We start from the raw sequence: 24,647 nt of genomic DNA, 5'->3' as shown, positions 1-24,647 counted from the left end.
TTCTGCCTGGCGTTGAAGAAAAGAAAAGGAGTTGATGACAATGCCTGTCATACTCCACAGGACAGCCACAACCCTGCTGCACACTGCTGCTCTCAGCACTGCAGGTCGCTCTTCTCCACCTTTATCATCTTTTTGCTAAAGTGGCCCCATCCAGCTTGCTTTCTAGACTGGAAGTTTGGACCTTCTTTCATGAGGAGACTAACAGAATTCAGAGCTAGAAAGAAAAAAATACCCTAACAATTTCCACGATTCCCCCTTTCTAAAGGTTTGTTGCCAAGCCCAGACAGACAGAAACTGTCAAAGATAACATCTCTGAGAAAAAAAAAATCACCAGTTCTAGTAATTCCATCATGAAAATAATGCCTAGTCACAAGCACTGGCTTATCAATATCCCTTCCACACCAAGGAACCAATCCTACCCTGCTCTGTAAACCAGTCTTTTAGAACATGGGTTTGTAAATAGAGACCTGCAGAAGGTCCTATGACCCCACTTCATTTTTTTCAAAGACATATCAAGAGAAGAGAGCTCTACTAGGCAAGATCTGATGAAAGGTCTCATCTTAGTTGGACTAGAGCATCAGTGAAGAGACAGAGCACCATGAGCAAACTTCCTTCAAATAACTGTACTTAATACATGTTACTACACACTACTACCAATCTGTAAATCATAATAGCTCATCTGAACATCATGGAATTAAATTACTGTCAAGTACGTGCCAGGAACCTGCCAATTATCGTATTTACAGTGCTAAGCTGAAACAGAGTTTTCACTAGGTCCTTTCTGAGAGCTTTCAATGGAAATTTTCCTGTCCAAGTTTAGCTTTCTCTTCAAAACACTGAAGTGAAAAAAGGAAATTAAAGAATGACTGCAAAATGGAGCCATATGTCACAAGTTTCCAAAGAAAAAACAGATAATCACAAGTTTTTAAAAAAAGCAGACTTCACTTTGTTTCTACAGGCCAACTTGTAAATGCCAACACCTCTGTCCTGCAGCTGGCAACACGGTTTCTAATAAACTGTAACCCTTCATATGGCTTCAACAGTAAAGATCAGTTGGCATAATTTCTCTACAAAGACTGCTTCCAATGGAATACTACTTTAAGTTGCAGCAAAGGGCATTTCAACAATACTAGAACACCAAAGTGAAGTTTAAAGCAAGCAGTAGATGTCCCACTATCTAATTCACATCAGAAAAGTAGCATCAAGCCAAGGTTTAGCAAATCTGAAAAACTATTTGTCATTAGAAGTCAAACAACATGTAAGAAAATTGGAAGAAATCACAGTTTGAGGTGAGAGTGTCTGACATCTCCCAGTGATCTTTTGTGTGCAATGCAGTATCCATCGGGTCTGCTCTAAGACATGATCAAAAGCCTGCACTAACCGTAAGGAAATGGAGGATGGCTCAATGACACCACATCTGGTTACTCACCTTCCCCACAAGCTGCACAATCTCTGCAAGGTCCTCTTCCTCCTGTAGGATCTCTTTGGCCTTTGTCCTCAGAGGGACAAATTCTGTGAAATGTTTGTCGTAGTACTCGTCCAGGGCTCGCGTGTATTTGCTGTAGCTGATCAGCCAGTTCACAGATGGGAAGTGCTTGCGCTGTGCCAGCTTCTTATCCAGGCCCCAGAAAACCTGCCAGAAGCCAGAAAGGTCAACCAGCTCTCCAAATTAAAAGTGAACTAAAATAATTGAAGGCAATAAAAAGAAAAAAAAAATACAGAGAGCAAGTCGAGCAAGTTGAAGCTAATGCAGCATGGCAAAGGCTTCACAAATGGAAGCCTGGGAGCCTGTTAACTACAGCAGTGACATTCAAATAACACTTCTCAAAAAATGATGCAACTTTTAAGCTGAGTTCTGATTTATTCAGCTTGAGACTGCTCATGAGGGAGCAGTCAGCCATAGCAGTGTCAATACTGGAGTCTAAGTAAAGTGGAGACCAAATAGATGTAACTGCTTTTCCCAAAACTGCAAACAGTTGCAAGACATTCTTCTCCCAGTCAGCTTCTCTGAGGGTTTTTTTGTGGTTTCGATGCACCTAGATTAAGAGTGATTTGCTTTCCATCTCAGCTGAGAACAGATACATTTGAAGTGCAGCTCAATGGGCAGCACTGAGGAAGCACACAGATATGGCTGAGCAGGCAGTGTTGGAAGGAATTGCTGCCCTTCTCTCCCCCTTCCAAAGGGAACTCAAACACATCAGTTTGCGACCATCTCACAAGGTCGCCTTTTACACTGCTAGAACATTTTCCAAAACGCCCTACAAAGCTGCCTGTGTCAAATCAAAGCTCTCTCACCCCAGCCACTGGCACAAATGTGCTGAAGCACAACCATCTGGAGTCTAACAAAGTGGACAGAAGAGCTGCAATGCTGTGGGACGTACCTGAACAATGCCCAGGGTAGCAGATGTGACAGGATCAGAGAAGTCACCACCTGGGGGAGAGACACTGAGAAGGAAGAGATAGGGAAAACTTATCAGAGTTGCTTTCACAGTTCAAACTTAAGTACTGAACATATGACTGCACAGCTCAGTGACCCGAGAAACCAGAAAAGTCAATGTGATTTCAAGTAAATAACAGATTGCAATATGCTTGCAGAAAGTGCTTGATGCATACCCACACAGGGGTTATATCAAGCATACCATGAAATAGTTACATCAGTGACTGATTGACATATTAAGGTGTAATTTCAGTCACGTTAGCTTGAGATAGCAACTCCAGCTTGGATCACCAAACCTATCTCAATTGGAACAGATTCAGCAAGAGTACTGATAGAACATCATGAAAACACAGTGCTGTGATTTTACAAGAGACAATATCCCAATTTGAAATTTTGATATTCATCTATACAGTAGCTACTTCATTTGTGCTTGAAACTCCAATACATGCCTTCCCAGAGATAAAAAAACCAAAACAAACTTCCAATCTCGAAAGCAGAAAGCCCTTATGTATGTATGTTTTGAACAGCAGAAGTAAGCAGAGCAAAAAATGAACTCTGGGTGTTCTTGCAGATGCCAGAGGCTCTCCTGAAAGCATGGGGAATCCACTTTTCCCAGGGTATGATACACAAAACAGTATGACCTAGGAGAATGCCTGTGGACAACACAGTTTTCATGGCACATCACAGCCTGAGATATGCTGCTCCATGGAATTCTACTCTATTTGAGCATGAGAGTCATGATTCATTATGCCCCCAAGTGCACACGCTGCTGCTCTAACTGCCCTTTATTTCCTGCTCTGAGCATGCTTTGACACTTTTCAGAGAGAGCTCTAATAACATTCCTCCCTGAGCCACTTGATCCAATTGCTGCCAGTGCCTGTGATTCCACACCTCACAGAGCTACCTGTCCACATTCATTCCTTCTGCCCCCACGCACAATTTAGCAGCGCTTCTGGGAGAACAGAGACTAAGTATCTACCTACTCATTCCCATATTTTTAAGTTCTGCAGCTGCACAGAGCAACAAGACCTTTTTGTCTGAAAAATAGGTGCTGTGACATACAAAACCAGAGAGGAAGAACTGCAGTCAGCGCAGAGGCAGAACAATGCAACACTCACGCTCCAACAATGCTGACGCTGCCTTCCCTCTCAGGATTTCCCAGACACTTCACTCTCCCAGCTCGCTCATAGAAAGAGGCCAGACGGGCACCGAGGTAGGCTGGATAACCACTGTCTGCAAACACCAACACACAGAGATTCAGTCAAAGGCTCCAGATTTGAAGGGCTGCATTGACAAGACTAGACTGAAGAAAGACTACTCACCAGCTGGCATTTCAGCCAGTCGCCCTGAGATTTCCCTGAGGGCCTCAGCCCATCGGGAAGTAGAGTCTGCCATCATACTGACATGGTAGCCCATATCCCGGAAATACTCGGACAGGGTGATTCCTGTAACAAAGACAACAACGTGCTGCAGTTCAGAAAGGAATCCTATGCTTATATGTTGTCAGAAAGATGCAAAGAAACCAAATTACTGGAGTTTACATTTTGATGGAAACAGACAATGGAAGTTACTCCTTCTTCCCGCTTTATGTCCCTGTTGTCTCTTTTTTTGCTGTTGCTGTTTATTTCTTCTCATTCTCCTCATTTCTGTTTATGAACCACTCTGACTCATCTTACATTCACATGTATTTCTTTGAAGAGACACTGCAATGTCACTGATGCCACTCTCTCCCTTACTGAAACCATGAACAAAGACTCTTCTTACTGTAAAATGTCTCCTTCCCTTTCAAACCACCAGAATACAAGGGTGAGAAAAGGTCATGTTTTATCTGAATTATCTGACAACTGTTCATAAAAAAAGAACTTTAAAAAGACCTTTAAGAGGCTGCAAAGGAAAGACTAGTCTGCCAACTCGGAGAATACTATTTCTGTCCATTAAGTGGCTGTACTTGTCAGCAAAAAGCTAGTCAAAACCAAAAGCTTACAGAACTAACACATGCAGAAATCCTACGTAAGTCCTGGCACAGTAGGTTCACCTTATAAACAAAATTTATTCAATATTCAGAAATGGCAATTATATGCAAGCAAGTCAGATTCAATTAAGATACAAAGACTTGGTGCAGGCAAGGTCTGAAAGAGTTCACTTCTGAAACTAAACAGGCTTCTTGGTACGGCCATCTCAGGAACTGAAAACAGTAGAGCATGATGGCTTGCTTTATACACACAGCTTCCTCTATCCTCTTGTAAATCTTACCAGTATAGATGGAGGCTTCTCTGGCAGCCACAGGCATGTTGGAAGTATTTGCTACCAGAGCTGTTCTCTTCATGATGCTTTCTACCTTGCCATCAACTTCCATTGTTAACTAAAATGCAAGAAAAAAAAAACCAAAAACCCAACAAATTATAAGAGTAGCAAGGTTTTTTGTTAATATTTTTGTTGCTTGTTTTCTTTTACTGTTTTACTTGCCTTGTATGAGGATACTCTCCTCACAGCTATTCTACCAAGAGCAGAGATGAGACTCAAAACTTTAGGATATGTTGGTTTGTCTTTCAGACTGCACACAGCTTAACTCTTTAATGTACATGCTTCACCTCACCTTATCTTCAGCAACAGCCAAATCCCTGTTGATCCCATTCAAATAAGTAATGACAGATCTACTGCACAAGGAAGCACCTTATTCTCTCTCAGATTTCCAGGCTGAAAGAGCTAAAAATTCTTAGCCTCCTGTTATAAGTCCATCAGGAATCTGAGAGCTTTCTTCCCCCACCTACAACAAGCCAAGTTAGTATTTGACAGTTGGACATAAAACCACATTATGGTAAAAACCACATTTTACCTCAGTAAAGCCTCACAAGCACCTGAACAACAGAACGTACGCCCTGACATTTGTGTAGAATACTACTTATGAATACCCTGGGATTTATCTTCTTCAAGGCCACCTCAGCTTGACTTTCCCACCTTGTCACTGATCAACACACCCAAGCTTTTTAGCCCTTATTTCTGACAGTGAAGTTTGCACCGGCCAGTTCATACTACCAGACGCCAGCAAAACAACTTCACTAAAACATAGTAACAAGTACAAAGATTGGTAAATCTGTTGCTTGGTTGTTATTGTTTTATTAACAAGGTATTTTCTACTTCATTCTGAAGTTATTCCAAAGCTTAACGTGTCAAACTAATACCTGGTAACTGTTATCACCACCCTGCAACTTGTAAATGGATGCTGCATTTTCTATGCGTGGTCAAGTTAGAGACATGACCAGTCACAGGTAAGATGCTTACAACTGTGCTAAATTGCTCTCTGGCATTCATTCTGGCTTTATTTTAAACAACTTAGGAGGTACACCCTAAACTTGTCCAGATGTTTATTGAGGGGCCACTGAAATAATTCTTGAACAAGCCAAAAGGGATTTTTGCCAGAGCTTCAAGGGAGGCAAGATGATCTTTTGAAGTCACTCTACCAACATGATATTTTACTCAGTTACAATACCAGTACAATAGCAAGTCTTCCCAGGAAGGTTTACTCTCCATGAAATCTCCATACTAACCTCAGGGAAATCTCTCAGTACTTCAGACATTTCATTTCCTCGTTCTCCACAGCCTACATAAATGATGACATCACTGTTGGAGTACTTTGAAAGAGACTGTGAGATCACAGTCTTTCCACAACCAAATGCCCCAGGAATCGCTGTTGTACCCCCTTGTACACACCTGAGTAAAGAGAAAGGACTCTGATTTGCAAGGAACTAAAAAACAGCTCTTTCCCATCTTAGAATATATTTTCCACTAGAACTCCTTCATCAAAAGCAGAATGACAGGAGTTACATTCAGTGTTCTGGGTGAGAAGCACAGAGGTATTTCACTAAATCAAAAAATTGAGGGATTAAATCATCCTTTTCTTCTCCTGTCCCTGAAGTACATGACTTATGCTGACATAACAGCATGACTTTTGGGCTTGAAACATAGCAGATTTCACAGTTGGAAACAGCGATGGAATGCAAATGCTAAGAAAAGGACAACTGTATTTAGCTGTGTATTATAGAATAAGCAGCACAGTATTTTAGGACCAAAATAACTGAATTCAGTGTCTTAGAAGTTAGCTGCTTAAATGAGCAGTTTGTGTTACAGTTAAGTGCAACAGTTTTCCTAAGTGGCAACCTCAAAATCATTGGAAACTACACATCCTCAAGACCATGGAAAGATAGCCTACTCATGCATTAAAATGAAGATAGCAAGCTTGAAAGTTCTAGCCTTTCTGCAGTTGGAACATGGTTAAGTTTATGCATGTCCAGTCTTTTCTAAATTAATGCACTTGAACAGTTTTGCTAAACTTCCTTCTTCCACCAGTGGGTTCACCTGCCAAATAAAGCAATATGAGAAATTCAGCTGAATGTTTTTTGAGATTACCCTGTGACACACAGTGAAAGCTTACCCTTAAAAAAACCTAAGGCTCTAAGGCCTCCTGCCTCTGCTTCCCCATAAGAGAGAGAGTTCTCACACAGTAGAAAATAAAAGGAAGTACTTACGGGAAGAGGGCATCCAGGACTCGTTGGCCAGTTAATAAAGGATGATTGGCTGGCAGCTTCTCGGTAACAGGACGGACTTGACGTACAGGCCAGACCTGCACCATAGTGAACTTCTCCTTCACACCTTCAAACTCCAGCTCTAACACAACATCCTAACAGACAGCACCAGACATGAGAAGTAAGCAAACAGTTGCACATTGGACCAGGACACGAATTCTCATTTTAACTACTCTGTACAGGCCTTTGACAACACCACAGAGCTCTTAGAACCTCAACATGCAATCATCACCTCCCGAGGGATGGCTCTTTCCCGTATTTACAATCCCACTGGGGGGGAAACAGTGCAAGATACAGCCTATATTCAAAACATGCATTTGAAGAGCAACTGAATTTTATATATTCATAAGATACTGTAGATCCCCACAGAGGTCAGCAAACATGGCATAGTGAAGTGCCATTGGGAAGCCATATACATAGAAAGTAGCTGCCCAAGAGAATAATGCAATCCCTGCAGGCAGGGTAGCAGAAGTGATCATTAACTCAGACACCTTGTTGCATGAAGCATGTTAGTTGGCCTCATGCAGAACAGAAAGAGTATATCAACCTTATAAAAGAGACATGGAATATACCAGCAGCTGCTGCTTGGGAGACTTACTGAAGTGTCATAGTTTCCTGGAGGAGCAATGTATGTAACTGTACCCCTATTCCGTGGGGGCAGCATGATTTTGTGTTTGATCAGGGAGTTTTCATTCACCACACCATAAATATCTCCACCAGTGATGTGGCTGCCAATCTAAAATCAGAACAGGTCTGTTAGTCATAAATTTTAAAAAAGAACCTTGAAAAACTGTAAAAAATACTACAGCTATTAAGTCTAGCACTGTGATTACCCCTTTTATAAGCGCCTTGTTACAGCACAGAAGCCATTTACATAACTCATTACTCCAACAGCATTGCTAGCAACACTACCTGTGCTCAAGTGCTTTTCAAGGCTCAGACAGGAGCAATTACTGACAGACAGGAGGAATTTTCCTTGGTTTTTTTCCACCTCTCAGCCTAATGTGCTAAGAAGGGAAAGGATAGCATATGCTAACCTGCAGGATTGGAAAAAAGATGCTGCAAAGGGCTAAAGCCATGACATTTTCCAGCTCTAAGGCTATCTTCACCATTTGCAAAATGTGTGCTGCAGTCATTCTTTTTGCTCAGGTAACACCTGCTCCTGCTAATGCTTACTGCAATTCCACAAGTTTCTTTATGGTTTGGTAAATACATTACAACTCTGAAAACTTCTCATATGCAGCAGCAACACACAGTAAGTCACATCGAGTAAATTCTGGTGATCCCCATCCAGTCTCATACATCACTATGACCTCCTAGCACTCCTTTTTTTGCAAACTTCAATAAATGCAGCATTTACCCCATGTCCCAGCAGTCACAGCCTTAGCACACTGCTCCAGTCCTAAGCTCTGGGGGTAGAGGAGCAAGAGGGGAAGACAGGCTTGTCAGAACCTACCCGCAGACTTTTGGAAGGTGTGAAGTCCCATTTGACATCTCGGCTCAAAGCTGACACGTTGACACCTCTAGGGATATAAATACTTTTAGTCAGAGTGCTGATGTCCGAGAGAGGTCTCTGGATACCATCAAAAATAGCTCCCATAATGCCAGGCCCCAATTCCACTGATAGGGGCTTCCCAGTACGGAGCACAGGATCTCCTACAGAGACACCAGCTAAAGATTTGCTGAGGAAAAGTTCATCCAGAAGAAGGAAAAGAAACTGGGCAGAAGTCATCAGGTTCACAACATCATACCCTCAAACCCCTTTTCTGACTTTAAGGTAATACTGTTACTATGTTACACATCACCATTTGAGAAGCATACAGGCTTTATACTAAATTCTGAATTTGCCCAAGCAGCAAAGTTCACCATCCTCCAGAGAGGGAAAGTAGTGACAAATACTCTTCTTTACGATCATTTGTTCAAGTCAACTGTTGTTGGCAACTAATATGGATGAGCTCACTGGAGTGACAGGCAGTGAGATGACAAAACATCACACATTTCTTACATCTCCAAACCTAGAAAACAGATTAGGCTCCTAAAGTCAGATAATATTATGAAATACGGAATTTTTCACTTCAGAATTTGTTCAGAGATCACAACTGTTTTGATCTCGAGCCTTGCACAGCTTTTTTCAACAGCAGCCTAATTTTAAAAGGAGTTTGTCTAAGACTTATGTCTAAGCACTACTGCCCTCCCCTCTTGTACCAAGTTGTCAGGTCTGTGCACTACCTAAGCTCCAAAGATGCACAATGGACTTCTCTCTGCAAAGGGCCAGCACCTTGGCAGAAGAGCCTGCTAGAATACAAAAGAAACCTCCAAAACTTATACAAAACTCAAGAGATTAAATACAAGTTGATTTGAGAGAGGCCTATGACTGAGCTTCCTCTCAACAGGAAATTAAAAGTAAACTACACTCAAACTTGTTCCATGTACTGATGGAAAGTTACTCGATACTGTAACAATGATGCCATCTAAAATGATAAATTATTAGGTAGAGACAGGACCTAGTCTGGGCCTAGTTTACCAGCAAGCTCCTCAGAACCAAGGTCTGGGAGCCAGCACAGCCTTTTTCCTAGGCTCTACAGATACACACAACCCCCTTGGCAGAGGGGAAAGAGGCCTGGCTTCAAGTTTTATGACTTCTTTTCTGACATTCTCTCATATATATGTAATACAAAATATATTTTAAGTTGCCTAGATTTTAGAATACATGCTGCATCATAGCTGGACCAAGATGCTGTAAGCCCACTGCAGAAGTAAAAGTACAATCTATTACGCTTGGCAAAATACTCTGCCCAGAAAGAAGGCATCCTGCCCACTTTGCATTTCTTATTTAAGTGTTATACAAGCACAGCTATCAAAAGCAAAGAAAAAGATGCTACAAATATTGCTTAGTTTTGCCATTTATGATTGACATTTGTCAAGTGCTTTAACAAAGATGCATTAAAATGCACTCAAATTCTAAGGTACACATTTGGTTTCCAGTTAAGAAAGGTCTCCTCGCTACACAGCCACACAAGGTAAGGTTCACCTCTAAGCCATCAAAATTTACAAAACACATGCAGAACAGATGTGCTGCCAGAACCCAAAGTATGGCTTATTTCCATCATCTTCACCCTAATCACCACTGTGTTTTGGACTGTGTGGTCTGGCAGGCCCAGAGGGAGCAGTGAAAAGGATACATGTTTCTTCATACACCTGGACAGTTGCCAGATCACCTTCCAGCCGGATGATCTCCCCCACCAGCTCACTGTGTCCTACTCGTACCAGCTCGTACATGGCAGCACCTGCCATGTTGCAGGCCGTGACCACTGCAAAAGATGGGCACATAGGTGAGTATTTTCCCTGCAGCTCACGAAATTTGCTCATCACCAGTTAGTAAGAACTGCACAGCATGAACCTGATATCCACCCATACACACATTCTTGACTTCACAAAAGGATGCCACAACTCCTGGTATTTCTACTTTCAAAGTCAAAAGAATAAGTTTTCCTACAGTTTTCACTCTGTCCTTTATGCAGAATAAGAGAACACTATGAGAATGTAGTAATTCACAAGACAATTCATGCCATAATTCCTCTTATCTATCTTGACAGATTGTAAATGTTGAGGGTGTGAGATGCCATGAACTTTGATAAACAAGTTATATAGGCACTTCTCCCTTGCAGTGAGCTGGGCCACCCTCCCATCTGACTAAATTGAAACACACAAGAAAATGGCAAAACTTGCCTGATGCCTGGTAGTTACATAAACCTGTGGTTGGGGGCCAGCATTTTCAAGTCACTCAGACTTCTGTTTACCTTGGTAGCATCTGGATGCTGACAAACATGGATAGATCAAGCAAAGGCACCTGCTAAAGGCAGTACATCTCCTTGCATCTAAAATGATGCCTAGAAAGCTTTTAAGAAAACACTATTTTTTGCTACATTTTGTAGAAAAGTGATGCCTATCTTAGAGCACTTAAATTAACTTTCAACAGATGAAGACTGTTGTACAGCATGTTTTGGGCCTGAAACTTCCTGCTGCTTTGAGTTAGATTTCAGTAGGTCCTATATGAGGTCCTAGCTGCTTTAGAACAAAATTTATTATGTCTTGTATATTATGATATCACTAATGCACACAGGATTCACATATTTACACAAAAACACATTTTCCATTTCTTGGAAAAGAAAGCTGTGTCAGTTTAACATTGTTTCTAAGTACTACTTCTGCAGTTCAGGAATTTGCAGTTAAAAAAACCTGTGTCGCTTCAGGCAGACACAAGCCAAGGGAATTTCTTATTCATCAAGTATGTTGCATTAACAAAAATACTCGTTAATCTTCTGTTCTCACATTCCCATCCTCTCCTTCAGCTCTTGAAGAGAATGCAGGAGGGAGCAGAAAAGCCAGTAGAGTCTGCATGTATTCAAAAGCTGTTCCTATCAGAGCCTGAACTATTTCAGCTGATAAAGATGAAGGAAGAGTCCTCCTTCTCCCAGCTGCACTCCCACCACATTCTGCCACCTTGCCTGACTCTTGTGGCTCCTTGCTGAGCTCCCCCAGCCCACTGCAGTAACACAGAACATCCTGACACTGACAGGGACTGAGTATTTCAGAAATCAGAGGGGCAAACTTCCTTTGAGAATGGACTATATATTTCACACCCTTTTGAAGAAACTTAGTACACTGGGCTGGCAGATTTCCAACCAAGGGCCTTTACCTCATACAGAAAGGTTACCTTTTGTTTTATTATTGTTGTTATTATTCAACTGCCTGCTTCTGCTCATCATATTTTTTAAAAAGATTAATTAATAGTAACAAGTTTTTAGCAGTTTAATAGTTTATCAAACTGAAAGTCAGTGATCCTTCTTAAAGTCCCCCCCAAAAAAAGATAAGAAAAAGCACCAGCCAGAGCTCTTTTATACTTCTCTGCTTCCAGTGAAGAAGATTAACGAGATCCTAGATAAAACAAAATTTATGATTTCCTTTACAAAATAATACCTACCAGGTCCTGAGACTCCATAAACATAGCCAACAAACGCCTCTCTGTCCTCATCACGGATTTTGGGGAGTTTGGAAAAGTCCATTTTGCCTGTTCAACTGTACAAAAGGAAGAAATAAGCGTCAGTCCTGAGGAACAGACGTGTAGTAAGTTCCTCCTCTTCCTCCCCTCTTCTCTCTTCTTGTTTCCAGTTACAAATGATTCTGAACTCGTAGCCTGAAGCACCTTAACCACACTGATTTTAAAGCTGTAAAAAGTTAAAAAGTAACTGATTTAAACAGACAAAAGATCTGAGATTCCTTATTGCAGAAACACAGGGGTAGAACATCATAATATGCTCCACAGAACAGAATGCTACTGAATGAAAAAATTCAGGGCAACAATGCCCTAACACTGCTGCACTGTTTTTAAGCTTGGTAACATGATATTTAAACAACAGAAAATCTTTTTTGTCTTCCACATCTCATTACCCTCCTTCAAAAGATGGAGTTTTCCATGATTCTGAGTGAGCAAGATGATGTTCTGGGCCTGCTTTACTGCCACCAGTCTATAAAATGCAATACTACAAATATTAATTGAGCAAATTCAATTTTTGCTACCTTAAGCTGCTGAATATCACAGTGTTTAGAGGAGGAAACATACATTTTCAGAAGCACCAGCACACAAACACGTGAGTGCTTTCTGTGCGTCTCACAGCTACATATTACACAGTCTTTGCTCTCAGTGAAACCCACGGAGCATCACAGAAGAATTGTGCTGAATAATGGCCAAAGTCCCCAAGTTGCAACAGTTAAACAACAGGCTGTCATCTCTTGCCAGTAACTGTTTAGTGAATCTAAACAACTGGCACTGGAAAAGCAGTTTTATCAACAGACTTCCTCCATCCGTGTTTGTCCTGTGACCGACAGTTGGGCTGCCCTGCTTCCAGCGTAGATCAGAGGATTTAGTGGGTTTGCTTTGTGAGCCCTTATCATGCTGTGTGTTACCTTGGAAACAGATGGGTGTTAGAGAACTGTAAGGCCACTCTCTTCCCATTTCTCCTGTACTGACACACTTAGGACACAGCACTGGTGAAAGGTGCACTATGGCAGCCCCAACATAGAACCCTCCTGTACTAATCAACAGCAAGGCCCCTGGTTTGGTGACATGAACTGGGACGCATCTGCTGACACTCAAATCCAGTCTTTGGAAGAAGCCTGATCTAACCCAGCATCTTCCACAAGGCAGCAAATACAAAGGCATACCCAGGCTTAAAAACCTGCCCCGTGGACAATAAGCAAGGCAACAACTACATTGCCACCCTTTCCAGCACAATTGAGGGATACGTTTTTGCCTGTTCTTTGGGAGCAGTAGCTGACATCTGCTATTCTTGAAATCCTAGAACTGTTTTCCAGCTTTTTAATACAACAATACAAGTCCTCTGCTCCTCAGCCTCCTTACTGATCTCTAAGTTTTAAATTGGTGGCACTGCTCCATAAGAAAAAGATCTCCCACGATTCCAAACCCCTATTCATCCTGAAGGAATAGCTTCTTCCAGGCTCCATGTCTCTCTGGAGTGTACTGTCTATCATGGCTGCCACTGATTTATTGCACAGCAGCCACCACAACAGTTGATCATGGCTCAGTCACCAGCAGCCTGGAGCAGACCTGCTAACTGGTCTTGAGACCAAAGGCTAAGCCAGATATCCTTTCGATCCCTCTACCCTCCACAGCCATAGGTTATCTTTCACACTGCCTGTTGTTTAGACCCAGAAGACAATTCTAATTTCACTGGTTTTTTCTCAAATGCCTCCTCTGACAAATGGCAGAGGGGAGGTCCTCACAAAGCAATCTGCAGTTCCTGAGCAGCTGGTATGAGCTGGTTCTGATCTGACTAACACAACTATCTCATCTTTTTTGCTTTTAACAACTAAAACATTGCAAAACTCAAACACAATTACTGTCACACCGAAAGAAGAAGCTGTTCTTATAAATCCAAATTAAACATTTACTTCAACATACCATACAGAACAACGTCCAGTGTCCTACTACCAAAATCTTCTATAGAAGCACAGTAGAGAGTTAAAACACATTCTCATAACTGTATTACTGACACAGCCTGGCAATTAGACAATGTCCCACATGAAAGAGTCAAATTACAAAGGCAAGGAAAAACAGGAACACTGGGCCAGTTTTAAATTAACTTTTCTTCATAATCAAAACCTGCTTGAAGTGTCTGTTTATCTTTTAGGGAGGCAAGTAAGAACCTCAGAACAGCCATTCTGCAGTTAAATGGCAACATCCTGACAGCCAGCACCTGCTTCTCTTGTTCCTGTGGCTGCTCTGCTCTCTCTCTCTTCCTACAGCCACCTTTCCAAATTACTGGCCAAGCCAAGTAAAAAAGCAGGGGATTCCTCCACTAGACCACCTAGCAACACACTAATGAACCCTGTCTTTACCATGATCTCTAGCATCTGCACCAACAGCTTTTAAACACATACCTATCAACTATTTCAGGTGTAGAAGATGTGAATTCTTCCTCACCTTTGTTTTACCTCCACTATATGTCTAAACTACAGTCTACACAAAGCCAGATCCCACCCAGCCAGGCTGACCTCTTTTTTAAGGGGCTACACATCTTTTAACATTGAATACAAATTAGAAAAAAAACCAAAAAGCTGTTATTTATCTCTGCATCATTTTCTTGTGGTTGTATACTAGCACTACAGATTTTCAATTTATATGGAAAAGTCCTTGAGGGCCAAAATGCTGCCTTACCTTTCTACCCAGTTAGACATTTTCATTGCCAGTACTCACAGAAAACGAAATTCCCTAAAGCATGAACTTACCCCAGAAGCCATGGTAGCTGACCATTTTAAAAATCTATGGAGCCCGTAAGGCCTTTGAAAGGCCTACTGCCAACACAGGATATTAGGCACTATATGCAATCCCTCCTATAAAAGTCCACTAGCACACCTATGTAGGATATTAGCTTAATTTTTATTCCCTTATGACTAAAGATTCATCTTTTATCCTTTACAATTTATATCTTCCTTATCTAAAACAGTTCACCAATTGATTTCAAACGTGCTCCTAAGCTCTAGCAGTCATATTCTGATTAATAGTGCCAGAAATCAAAATATTAATTGCAGCAGAGCCTTCTCTGACTAAAAGGTGATTCATTCCACTAATTTTGAAGTCCTAATTAAACAAGAAAGAGCCCATAACCCGAGCTTTCTCTCTTGGTTTCTCCCCAGCACAGTAATCTGGTTACACAGTAGCCCCAAAAATGTAACTGCCCTGCTCTCGATGTTGGAGAAACCCATTTTCTATCACGGTTTCTGGGTTTTGCATCAAACATTTGATCAGACCCAGTATTTAGATGATGAACTGCCTTAACATAAAGATCTTTTAAGAATTCAGACTCGGATGAGATTTTTAGAAGGAGCCTTCTTGCAGCAAGGAAGAAAATCCATGACAATTTTATCACATAAACACAGATCCTTACCTTATTTTGCAGAAGCAGGGAGTAACAAAAATCCCCAGGCCTGATTCAGAAGCTAGAATTCAGCAGTTAAGCATCACCACTTGCGAAATAATTGTCCTTCTAGTGCCCCTACACAGAGGGATGAGAAAGCCTGCTGCAGAAGGGAAAGAAATTTCTGACACACAGCAGAGGCATAACCACCTGACTTGATGAGTCATCAGTCTCTCCCTCTCTCTCCCACCAGCACCGAGGAATGCCGCAATAGCAATTCCAGCCACCTCGAGCCCAGCTGAACTCCCATCTGTGCCCTCCCTACTGCACAGCACCGAGCAGAAGGAATTAAAAGGTTTCAGCATTTGCATTAAGGGCCTCCTACAAAGCCGGTGATTCCAATGTCCCGAGTGGTGCGTACAACTACACAAAAATCCTTGAAAGAGATGCATGTTTTCTGCTGGAATCCATTCACCTGCCAGCCCTCCAGTGCACTACAGCCATGTCAGTGTGTGCTCTGCTCTGGAAGAGCTTAACAGAACAACTGTTTAACAACAGACTGCACAGGGAGGCGCTGGAGACACTGCAATACTAATTGCTTGAGTATGTAGAACAGTACTGATTGCCTCCAAGAGTCTTGTGGGGCTTCCTCATGCTCAGAAGCCCTTCCCCTGGCCAGCAGAAGCAGTAATGCAATTGCACAACATCCAGCACCTCAACAAAGCAGAGTGCTGTGCCATCCTGAGTGACAGCTGCTGGAATCTGTTTTCAGAGATCGACAGGCACTGCCCTGTATGCTGCACAGAACATGAGCAGCTATGTGATCCCTCCCTAAGAACCTGCATAAAGCTGAAGAGTTCCCTGCGGTCTTCACAACTTCTCAAGTCTATCTTTGCAAGGTTCTACCAACGCTTCAAATTGGCACAAAAGCTTAGACACTAACCAAAACTGAAGTGAATAGCACAGTATCAGTAATTCAGAAGCAGCAGCATTACATTAATAAGACACCAGTGCTAGGATTCATTCTGCTGGAATAACCTTGAACTAAGGTCATAAATTTTAGTATAGCTGAAACAGACTAATGTGTTTTGATTTCCAAGGGTAGAAAAATGGAGTCAGAATATGAGTCCTTACATTTGATATCCAGGAAAGCTTAATAAGCATGAGCAGTAAAATGTAGCCAAATAAAGTTTTCCAAAGAAAATAATACCTCCTTCTCTTCTTAGTAAAAACCTAGACATTACAGGATAGTAAAGATCACCACCCACACTGGACAATCAGCTTAGTGTCACATTGGAGTGATGTTTCAGATTCAAGACTGCCGACATTTACTGTGTTCACCTGAGCAGACTCTGGCACAGTGCATAAATCCCAGTGTCCAGCTACTTGAAGATCTGTTGCAAGGGCCTCATAAGTAATAGGATAATCACTGCCACAGATTTCCTGTAACTAGGACAGTTTATACTTCCCCTTCTAACAGATGATATCTTTAAGAGGAAGTATTAAAAAAAAAAAATCAGTGCCTGAATTACTAGACAAATGCAGAAGTTTGGCAGCATTTTCGTATCTAGAATTCGAGATATTGTCCCAGAAAAAAACAACGTGAAAAAACAACAGAACTCTAACAGAGGTCACTGGGAAAGGAAGCCCAATAGTATTCTCAGGAAACCTGCTCCTTCATACCATGCAGAGTTATAATTTTACTGTAACACAGCAGGGAAAATTGCTCCAGATTTCTCAGTCACTAAACAACCGAATTGCTGAGGTTGGGAGGCACCTCTGGCAATCATTTACTTCCAATGCCCTGTGATGCAGGCTGCTCAGGGCCACATCCAGATGTTTTGATTATCTCCAAGGATGAAGACACCACAACTTTCTAGGCAACCTGTTCCAGTGTTCAGACACCCTTGCAGTAAAAAGTGTTTTCTTATGTTTAAAGGGAATTCCCTGTATTTCAGTTTGTGCCCATTGCATCATGTTACTTCAGCAGGTACCGCTGAGAAGAGTCTGGCTCCATCCTCTTTGCTCCCTCCCATCAGGTGTTTATATACCTTACAATAAGATTCTCAGAGCCTTCTTTTCCTGAGGCTACATAATCCCAGCTTTCTCATCCTCTTTTCCTATCTCCAAATGCTTAAAAGTCTTTGTGGCCCTTTTCTGGATGTATACCATTAAGCCATATCTTTCTCCTACTGGAGAACACAGAACCAGACACAGCATTCCAGATGTGGTTTCCATCAAGCTTAACCAAGGTGAAAAACCACCTCCCTGCACCTGTTGGTGGGATTCTTCCAAACACAGCCCAGGATAGTGCTGGCTGCCTTTGTCACAAGGGCACATTGCCAGCTGATGTTCAGCTTGGGGATGCCCAGCTCTTTTCAGTACTCAGTCCTCAGCCTGTAGCAGGGTATGTGCCTCAGGTGAGGCACCTCAGGCAGGTTATCCTGCCTCAGGTGCAGGACTTGGCACTTCCCTTTGTCGAACTTCATGGGATTCCTGTCAGTCTATTTTTCCAGTCTGTCCCGGTCCCTCTGTATGGCAGCACAACCCTCTGCTATGTCAAACACTGTGATATTCCAACTGTGCCATCTGCACTCTCATGAAACCAGGAAGGAGTCACGGCCCATGCTCCACACAGCAATGTGGCTCAGTCTTCTCACGACATAGACATTGTGAGGTGAATGGCACCAACCTTCCTGCCATAAGCTCTGAGCTGGAAAGATTATTTCTTTAACTCAACAATATGGACATTTTTCCATTTAGTTATTCATACGTTTTCAGTTGTCACAGGACACTTTGAGATCACCTCTACTCTGGATAAACCTGGAACCTGCTTAAGTGATGCTCAGCTATGTACTGTGGACCCATCTGCAACGCTGCAAGACAATTTATCTTTCACAGAACTTGTTCCTTGGGTTCCTATAAGCCCCTTCCTCTCACATGAGGCTTGCTTTGCTCAGCACATGTACACGTAAAATCCAGGTATTTTCAAGGAAAGAGAATTATGCTGCCACTGTCATTGCAGCACACGATGGCTACAAAGTGAGACTCTGTGACACTGAATTAATTAAGTCCATCACAAGCTCCTACTGTCCTCTTCCCAAAAACGGATGGGGACTCACCTGTGGGCATGCCAATACATACAAGTCTGATACTTCAAACAAACATCAAGCCTTGCATACAAGCTAAAGATATAACAATATATTTATATTTGATACATATATACAACATAAAGTATATATTCCTAAAGCAAGGGTGTGAAGTCTGTTCATGCAAGATGTACCACCATCACAAGTTGTTACTCAAGCACCCAAGCTTTTATTTAGCATCTTGGGAAATTCCTTCAGTCAGCCCAGAACAGTACTAGAACAAAGCTGTTTGAACATGACCAAGAAGTTAGCAGCAGAAATAAAACTAGATAGAAAGGCTGCCAAGGTGTTCATTGTGTAACTGCTTTGACCCACTGAAAATCTGATCAGCTCAGTAGATAAGCGGCCTTCAAACATTAAACACAGCTATCATGCTATATCTAGAATTGAAAAAGTTCCCAGTTAAACCCATTAAAATACTCCTGTTACTAGAGAAAACCACATTGTCCATGTGAAAAAAATGTTCATCAACTGACTCACATGCTACAGTTTTCCATACCAATTCTTTCCTCTCAGCTGAGGCTTCTCCAGAGGAGCTCCAGGGGTGGAAATTGATGAGCCTCTCCTTAGTTCTTACTTACTACACTGCTTCACAATTTTACTACTGTGAAAAATTTGACATTCCTTTCAGCCTGCCATGCAATCTGCCCTTTCTTTGCTTGATAGACTTTCATAAAAAAGAAAGATCTAATGCAACTGAAATCCAAACCATAATACAGAACACTAATACAAAATTGATTTCTGTGTTCTACAGAGACCTTTTCTTATCCTGATCCTGTCATCTAGCTGCTAGAGCTGAAAAGTTCTGCAGCCATCTGCTCAGTTGAATGCTCAGTCATTTCCTCTAGATGAACAGTTTTCATTAACCTCACTAACATTACTGCCAAACTAAAATCCATCCTAGCTTTTATTAAGTAAAAGTCACTCAATTTTCAGGTGTATTTGGCACTGTTACTTGAAATACTTTTTGTTGCTCTAACATTTAAGATGACAAACATTAAAATGAGATTAATATATAGCTGTAAGCAACTCTAACAGCAAACTTTACTACAGTTCAGCAGAGTCACTTCTGAAGAGTTGAAGAGCTTACCTCAAGAGACAAAAAGTATGCAATTTGACAAAAGAACTATTGCTAGATTTTCAAGTCAGGCTCAGTTTTACATGCAGAATCACATGAGTTGTTTGGGCTCATTAAAACACATTGTCTCCTCTTGAAGTCCCACTACTGCCTAACCCCTTTCCCCAGGTGTAATGGCTAAAATACCAAGTATGAGTTTGGAATAAGCATTTCATCATTACACTTAAGTTTCAGATCATCTTTAAAGTCAGGATATTATGGAATCTTCAGTTTATTATGCAAGGTATTTGACGGCTAGTTTGAGGAGCTGAACCAGGAGTAAGTCTGCACGAAAGTCTTTGAGAAAGATCCAACACCCCTAGCAGATAGAAGTACTCTTTTATAGCACCTTTGGTATAATGAAACACCTGGTTGGAATCACAGCACACCTATTGGCACTGGATTCCAGTAAAAGGAAATTAAGTTGAGGTTGACTTTTCCTGCAACAGAACACTGCATCTTTATGTTTTAAAGCAAGTTAAGCTACATTTGGAAATTCTATGTTCAATTACCTGAAGTATTTACAGCTTCTTTAGAACAGCCAGAGACCTTCCAACATATTAAATTTTAACATTGTTTACACTACATATTGTGGTGGCTGTCTGAATAACTACCACATGATGCAAATTTATCTCACAATAACAAAACCCTCAAAATTTCAAGGATCTATGGGCAATTCACATAATAGAATTGCCTATTGAGACATCTTTACCAATGTAGTCTGCATTTAGTCAGAAATACCATTTTAGGGTTTTTTCCGAAGAGCTGCTTTTTAAGGTCTTACTTTCAGAGTGGGAAATAAAGTAATGATACAGTGTAACAAGGACAAAAAGTTTGTCCCACTAACTGAAAGTCTTGGAAGATGCAGTTTCTTTGCTTGGCTACTAGAAAACTGTCAAGTCATTCTTCAGGCTCTTACACAAAACCTGGATACCTGAAAGCTTCTGTCCAGCTGTAATAAGTTATTCCCACACAGGCGCAGCTGTCTCTCTGTAAAGTCAATGGCTCTTCCCGCATCCTTTCTACACCTCCTCACACCCGACCATCTCAACCACAACAGGACTGCTCCTCATGCTTAGGGCACAGAACACAGACCAGCATCACAGACATCCAAACCACCTCTCTTCTACATGAGCCACCACAAACCACTTCAGTAAGCAAGCACAGCTTACAGCAGCCTAAAGATGGGACACAGCATAGCACAGCACACATTCTGGCATTTTTCTTGGGATGCTGTCTGGCAGAGACACAGTCGGGCAGACTGATCAGCTGAAACTCACCAGAGCACCAACATTTCAACTTGGCTATGAGAATCCTTACAACACGAGCACTCCTCAACTGATTAGGAAGGACAAAGATAAGGCTTTCATATTACAGAGACCCTGTAGAACATCACTTCTCTCAAGCATTTGCATCTGCAATGGGTCTATTTTCAGCAGGCTTTTTAGTTCATTTACCTGTTCAGCACAATGAGTCTCAGTTAACTGGGGCAGCTTCCCATGCTAGTGTTGGTCCTTGCTGATCACTTTTGATTTGAGCATTTGAACACAACAGATTCCCCAAAATGTTGTAAACTATGGCAAAATTAAAAGAACTGTGAAGAGGGGCCACTTTCAGACAAATTCTTCCTGAATAGAATGAACCCTGACACTGAATTTTACCGTAACACAAGCTCAGAGGAGTAGTCAAGCTGATGAAGTGAGAAAAATTCAGCAGTTAAAACTGGTCTTTATCTGCCATTTAGTTAAGTGGCAGTAACAAGGTCTGTTAGACCAGGACTTTCAGGATTTATCCATATACATCTTACTGGTTTTCAAAGTAAGTGATCATTTCAGTAAAGCCAGGCCTTGGAAGGCAAAGTCTGTTCGAATAGCCATATAATGTATAGAAGTCTAAAAAGCTGGCAGCAAATGGTCAATGTTTCTAAGATATGGGGACATTGAACTTGAGAGTTTGAAAAACACGGGAGAAGTAAATGCTTGGATGAAATAAAGTAACCAAACAAAAGATATTTATAAGGGTGTAGAACTTAATGCCAAGAGAAACGACCAAACCCAAGAATTTGGTATAAGCTTAGCTGTCCACTCTCAAAAGCAAGAATGGAGTGAGCACATCAAAGGCAAGCAAAAAGTCTTTTTATACCACAGAAGAAGGTACAACAACGACAAACAGAAGATCCAGTCTAAGCCAGCCTTGCATATTGGACATTTAGGTGATTATTGGCTTATTCTGTACAGGAAAAAAAGGCTGAAAAGTTTAAATTCATTCTGTTTCTTCTGCTAGATTAGGACCCCATTTCTCTCTGCCTAGCTGGAAGACTAAAGAAGTCAGATGTTTTAAGATGTCGAGTAGGAATGAATGAGCATGATATTCCAGTTGACTGCATGGTCTGTTTTCCTTGGTACAATTCCAGCCGAAAAAAAAATCATGTGGATACCATTGTTCAACAATACCTCAGTATTTCCAAGTCTAAAATCCTCCACTTTTTAACCAATGAAACAAGCATGGAGAAAAGAATATATTTCACGCAATGTAGTGTTGGGTTGTTGCATGGTTTGTGTTTTAGAGGGTTTTCTTAAAAAGACAAGAGGAAAAAAAACAGAGAGATTACTACTTGGTCAGCAGTCACATTCAACATTTTATGGTCAACACCAAAGTAACCAAAGACCCCAACTAGGTTATCCTTTGATCCTTTTACTCTATCTAAAAGCGTAATTAAGAATGCAGCCATAGCTCACAAACATGCAATTTAAAAGCAGGAGGGAAACCCATCAGCAGGAATTTTCAGGGCTTGAGAACCCAAAGACACAGTACCACAGCATCAAAACACAAGGGGGAATGTACAGTGCCTCTAAAAGTATCTTCAGGGGAATCATCTGGTAACCTGCTGGTCTATAGCAGCTTTGGATGACAATGTATAACACCAGCACCCATGCAAGTCTGGAAGATAAATGCATTGAGTCATACCGGGGAAAAAATTTAGACAACAGAAGGACACTTAAGGCCCACAGACTTTGTAAATCAGGGTCAATGAGGCATAAAGCTGTTAATATATACTTAGACCAAAAAAAACCTAAATTTAAGCTAATGCTCTATAAAAAGTAAGCAACAGTAATCACTCATCAACCCTATTAGCATTATCTGTAGAAAATAATTCTTGATTTGGAAAATGACAAGGCAACATTTACAGGAAACAGAGATCTTGTGTTACTCTTGCAACACAAGACTACAACCCCCCCTTTGAACAGTCAGCTGATGCCAGCCAGCAGCCATTTTCCACTGTTGCCTTAACTTCTCCTTCCCTGTTCTCTCAAGTTGATGTCCATGATGATTTAAAATTTCTGAATGTCATGCTTGGCCACCTGATCACAAAATTAAGACTAATTTTTTCCCCACATAAAAGAATAAAGCTTTCCCAGAGGGCTTCACGGAACAAACTGACAGGCACAGCAAAATAATCTGCAGTATTTTTGGTAATTCAAAGACCTGTAGATTCTGATCTCACTTCACACATTCTTACATAGAAAATAATAAAATGTAGATAGTATTAAATGTTTGTTTTTGCTGGTCATTGAAAGGGCCTTTGAAAGTACCGCACAGAGAAGGCAAACATTCGCTGCTGCAGATCTGCACAGGGCAGAAGTCAGCACAAACACAGCACAACTTACAGCATGCTGAAGATCTGCCTCAGTTACTCAAACTTCCACTTGCAAATGCCAGTTTGTATTTGACATGTTCTTGCTAACAAATCACTTCCAGCAGTCTGTTAGCAGGTTTTCCTACTTTTCTACCCCCTCTCCCCTTCATCAAGCGGAATTAGCATTTGAAATACCATGCTAGATCAAATAGCCGGTGTACTTTGCTGAAGTATTGCATTACAATGAATAAAACTATCACCAAATTGCTTTTATGCCCAGCAGGAGTGCAAATTCTCTGAGGGAAGATAGTAAAATCTTAGGATGAAAGACTTTACTTCCTTCCTAAGAAAGTAAATCACTTTGGGCAACTGCACTGAATGAATGGATCTTGACACATGCATCTCACACTCCAATGCCACAGCTACCAGTAACATTAACAATATTATCCAGAATCCAGTCATGCAAGATTTCTTGCCTTTAAGTGAATGCCAAGTCTGATGTTTGGAACACGTCATCTAAACCAGAATTTTGTCACTGGCTACAGGAATAGGAAGCACATTTGATGTGCCACCAGTATATTCAACTGCAAAACAACAGGGGGACTCTTCTGCCACGGATGGGCTGCAGTGAGAAGCCTGCAGCAACATTCCTCTTCCATAACCCTGCTGCTCGCTCTCTGCTGGGCTGGGGTCAAGGCACAGAGAGCTTCAGATCCACCCACCCAAGATGGTGGGATGACCGGGCACTGGAACCCAGCCGCTACCACCCCGTTCCTCTTCCGCGAGGAATTCTGGCATAACCCTAGAGCATCTCATTGGGCGTCTTCGAGAGCGCTCAGCAGGTTTTTCATTCAGGGGCTGCTTCGCTTTCCAGGTCTCCTCTCCCTGAGAAGAGGGGCGGGGAAGCGCAAGGCCGCCTCCAGCGGGCTGTCCTGCCGGGACACGGCTCCGTGAAGGTCGGCTGCCCAGGGTCTCGGCGACACCCGCTCCGCAGAGCCGGGAGCCGCGCTCCCTCTGGGAGCGGTTCCACGGGGAGACCGCGTCCTTCCCGGGCAGAGACCGAGCGGGGTGGGGAGCGGCGGGAGCCGACCCCCCCGTTCACCGCAGAGGACGGCAACCCCCGGGCGCAGCTCGGGAGAGGCGGAGGGAGCGGTGCAGGGCAGGGGGAGAGGGGGCCGAGCGTCTCACCTGAGGCGGCCCGGCGCGCCCGAATCCGCCCGACTCCCGGCGGCGGCGGCAAAGGAGGCGCAGGATCAGCTGACACCGGGCCCCGCGCGCATGCGCCG

The 24,647-nt window shown here is 42.1% G+C and overlaps 1 protein-coding gene across 2 annotated transcripts in view; it reads right to left on the bottom strand.

Moving 5' to 3' along the window:
* The window catches only part of ATP6V1A (ATPase H+ transporting V1 subunit A), a 30,655-nt gene extending 6,010 nt beyond the window's left edge, over window positions 1-24,645 (bottom strand). Inside the window, exons 1-12 of one of the 2 annotated variants that reach the window (XM_048294043.1) lie at window positions 24,550-24,645; window positions 12,005-12,099; window positions 10,203-10,331; window positions 8,477-8,691; window positions 7,619-7,756; window positions 6,964-7,115; window positions 5,986-6,148; window positions 4,691-4,799; window positions 3,760-3,882; window positions 3,556-3,670; window positions 2,382-2,445; window positions 1,430-1,633 (exon numbers count right to left, since the gene is read on the bottom strand). In XM_048294043.1, the coding sequence (XP_048150000.1) occupies window positions 1,430-1,633; window positions 2,382-2,445; window positions 3,556-3,670; window positions 3,760-3,882; window positions 4,691-4,799; window positions 5,986-6,148; window positions 6,964-7,115; window positions 7,619-7,756; window positions 8,477-8,691; window positions 10,203-10,331; window positions 12,005-12,086 (1,494 nt within the window). In that variant the 5' untranslated portion in view covers window positions 12,087-12,099; window positions 24,550-24,645. Of the gene's footprint in view, window positions 1-1,429; window positions 1,634-2,381; window positions 2,446-3,555; window positions 3,671-3,759; window positions 3,883-4,690; window positions 4,800-5,985; window positions 6,149-6,963; window positions 7,116-7,618; window positions 7,757-8,476; window positions 8,692-10,202; window positions 10,332-12,004; window positions 12,100-15,488; window positions 15,672-24,549 lie in introns of those variants that run through there. The other variant, XM_048294045.1, reaches the window with a different exon arrangement.
* Window positions 24,646-24,647: the final 2 nt, after the last annotated feature.

This window comes from Corvus hawaiiensis, chromosome 2 (assembly GCF_020740725.1).
Source record: "Corvus hawaiiensis isolate bCorHaw1 chromosome 2, bCorHaw1.pri.cur, whole genome shotgun sequence".
In the NCBI taxonomy this organism is placed as follows: domain Eukaryota; kingdom Metazoa; phylum Chordata; class Aves; order Passeriformes; family Corvidae; genus Corvus; species Corvus hawaiiensis.
This window is presented reverse-complemented; position numbering and strand designations above follow the sequence as displayed.